Below are 1,350 nucleotides of genomic sequence, written 5' to 3' on the forward strand. Positions count from 1 at the left end.
GAATGGAGACAAAAGCCTTCAATTCACGGTCTTTTATTGGAGTTCAGAAAGTTTGAGGGAAGCCTAAACTAATGTCAGGATTCCTTATCAGGAATGCAGTAAGGGTCAGCCTGTTTGAAGAGCAGAAACTAGAGAAAAGAGCACCTTTCTTGGCTGCTTTCTGGAAGAGCTCCATGCCACTCTCATGGGGGTTCCTGTTGCGGAACTAGCAGTGGCAGGAAGGCCTGATGTCAGTTACACAGGGAGAAGGGTTAACATGTCGTCCTATTACTGGCATTGTGAATACCCGGTCCTCCATCCCTCTTCCCTGTTCTGCAGGGCCTGCCTCATTTCCCAAGATGGTTTCAACACAACCCATCCCACTGGGAAAGGACAGCAATGGCAGTGATACGAAGAGAAGCTGGAGTGGCCACCATCTGGAAGGTCAGCAGTTGCCCACCCATGTCCTAATTCATAGATTTTGATTCGCTTTGGAAAGGGTTCTCATTCATTATAACAATGCATCGCTTTGTCGTTAACTGAACAGGGTCATATAAAATTTTGAAGAGGGATTCTCTGCCATCATATATTTTTCCTGGCTCTGCATTCTTATTTTCCTAGATTGAGAAGCTACCTATGGGATGTGGACATATTCCATTTTTAGACTGCATCTCATCATATGCTCCTTCTCCAGGCTGTGCTGGAGGAGAATTCTTTTCCCCCAATTCCTAACTATGTCAAGTTGCCATCTTTGGTTTTCATCACAAGGTGCTCCTTTGTGTTCAGTTCAGGCCGGAATACAACAATGTAACACTTGGGAAGGAAGATGCAGCCCAACAGCCCAGCACTGGAGGCCAAGATGGAGAAGATCTGCACGGCCACCATGTACTTGCCCTTGGTGCTCAGGTAGGAGGGCACGAAGGACACCCAGACGCTGCAGAAGACCAGCATGCTGAAGGTGATCAGCTTGGCTTCATTGAAGGCCCCAGGAAGGTTCCTGGCCAGGAAAGCCACCAAGAAACAGACGGCAGCCAGGAAACCCATGTAGCTGAGGGCAGTGTAGAACATTGTGAGAGACCCTTCATTGCACTGCAGGATGATCTGTTCAGCTTGGGAGTGCATATCAGTATCTGGGAAAGGGGGCGCCATGCCCAGCCAGAGGATGCAGATAAGGATTTGAAGGCTGGAACAGGAAACAACAATGCCATTGGCCAAGCTTTTTCCCAGCCACCTTCTCACACTGTTGCCTGGCTTGGTGGCCAGGAAGGACAGCACCACAGTGATGGTTTTGGCAAGGACTGAAGAGACAGCAACCGAGAAGATGATGCTGAAGGCTGTCTGTCGGAAGAGGCAGGTCACTTTCCTTGGCCG

The 1,350-nt window shown here is 49.2% G+C and overlaps 1 protein-coding gene across 1 annotated transcript; it reads right to left on the minus strand.

Annotated features, from left to right (window-relative positions):
* Positions 1 to 711: 711 nt before the first annotated feature.
* LOC123034684 (vomeronasal type-2 receptor 26-like) lies at positions 712 to 1,195 on the minus strand (the record flags this gene model as incomplete). The annotated part of the gene is made up of 1 exon (XM_044452235.1): positions 712 to 1,195. A coding segment is annotated over one exon (484 nt), but the record flags the coding sequence as incomplete, so codon positions are not given.
* Positions 1,196 to 1,350: the final 155 nt, after the last annotated feature.

The sequence above is a fragment of the Varanus komodoensis genome, unplaced genomic scaffold (assembly GCF_004798865.1).
Source record: "Varanus komodoensis strain SLA01 unplaced genomic scaffold, ASM479886v1 scaffold708, whole genome shotgun sequence".
Taxonomy (NCBI): Eukaryota; Metazoa; Chordata; class Lepidosauria; order Squamata; family Varanidae; genus Varanus; species Varanus komodoensis.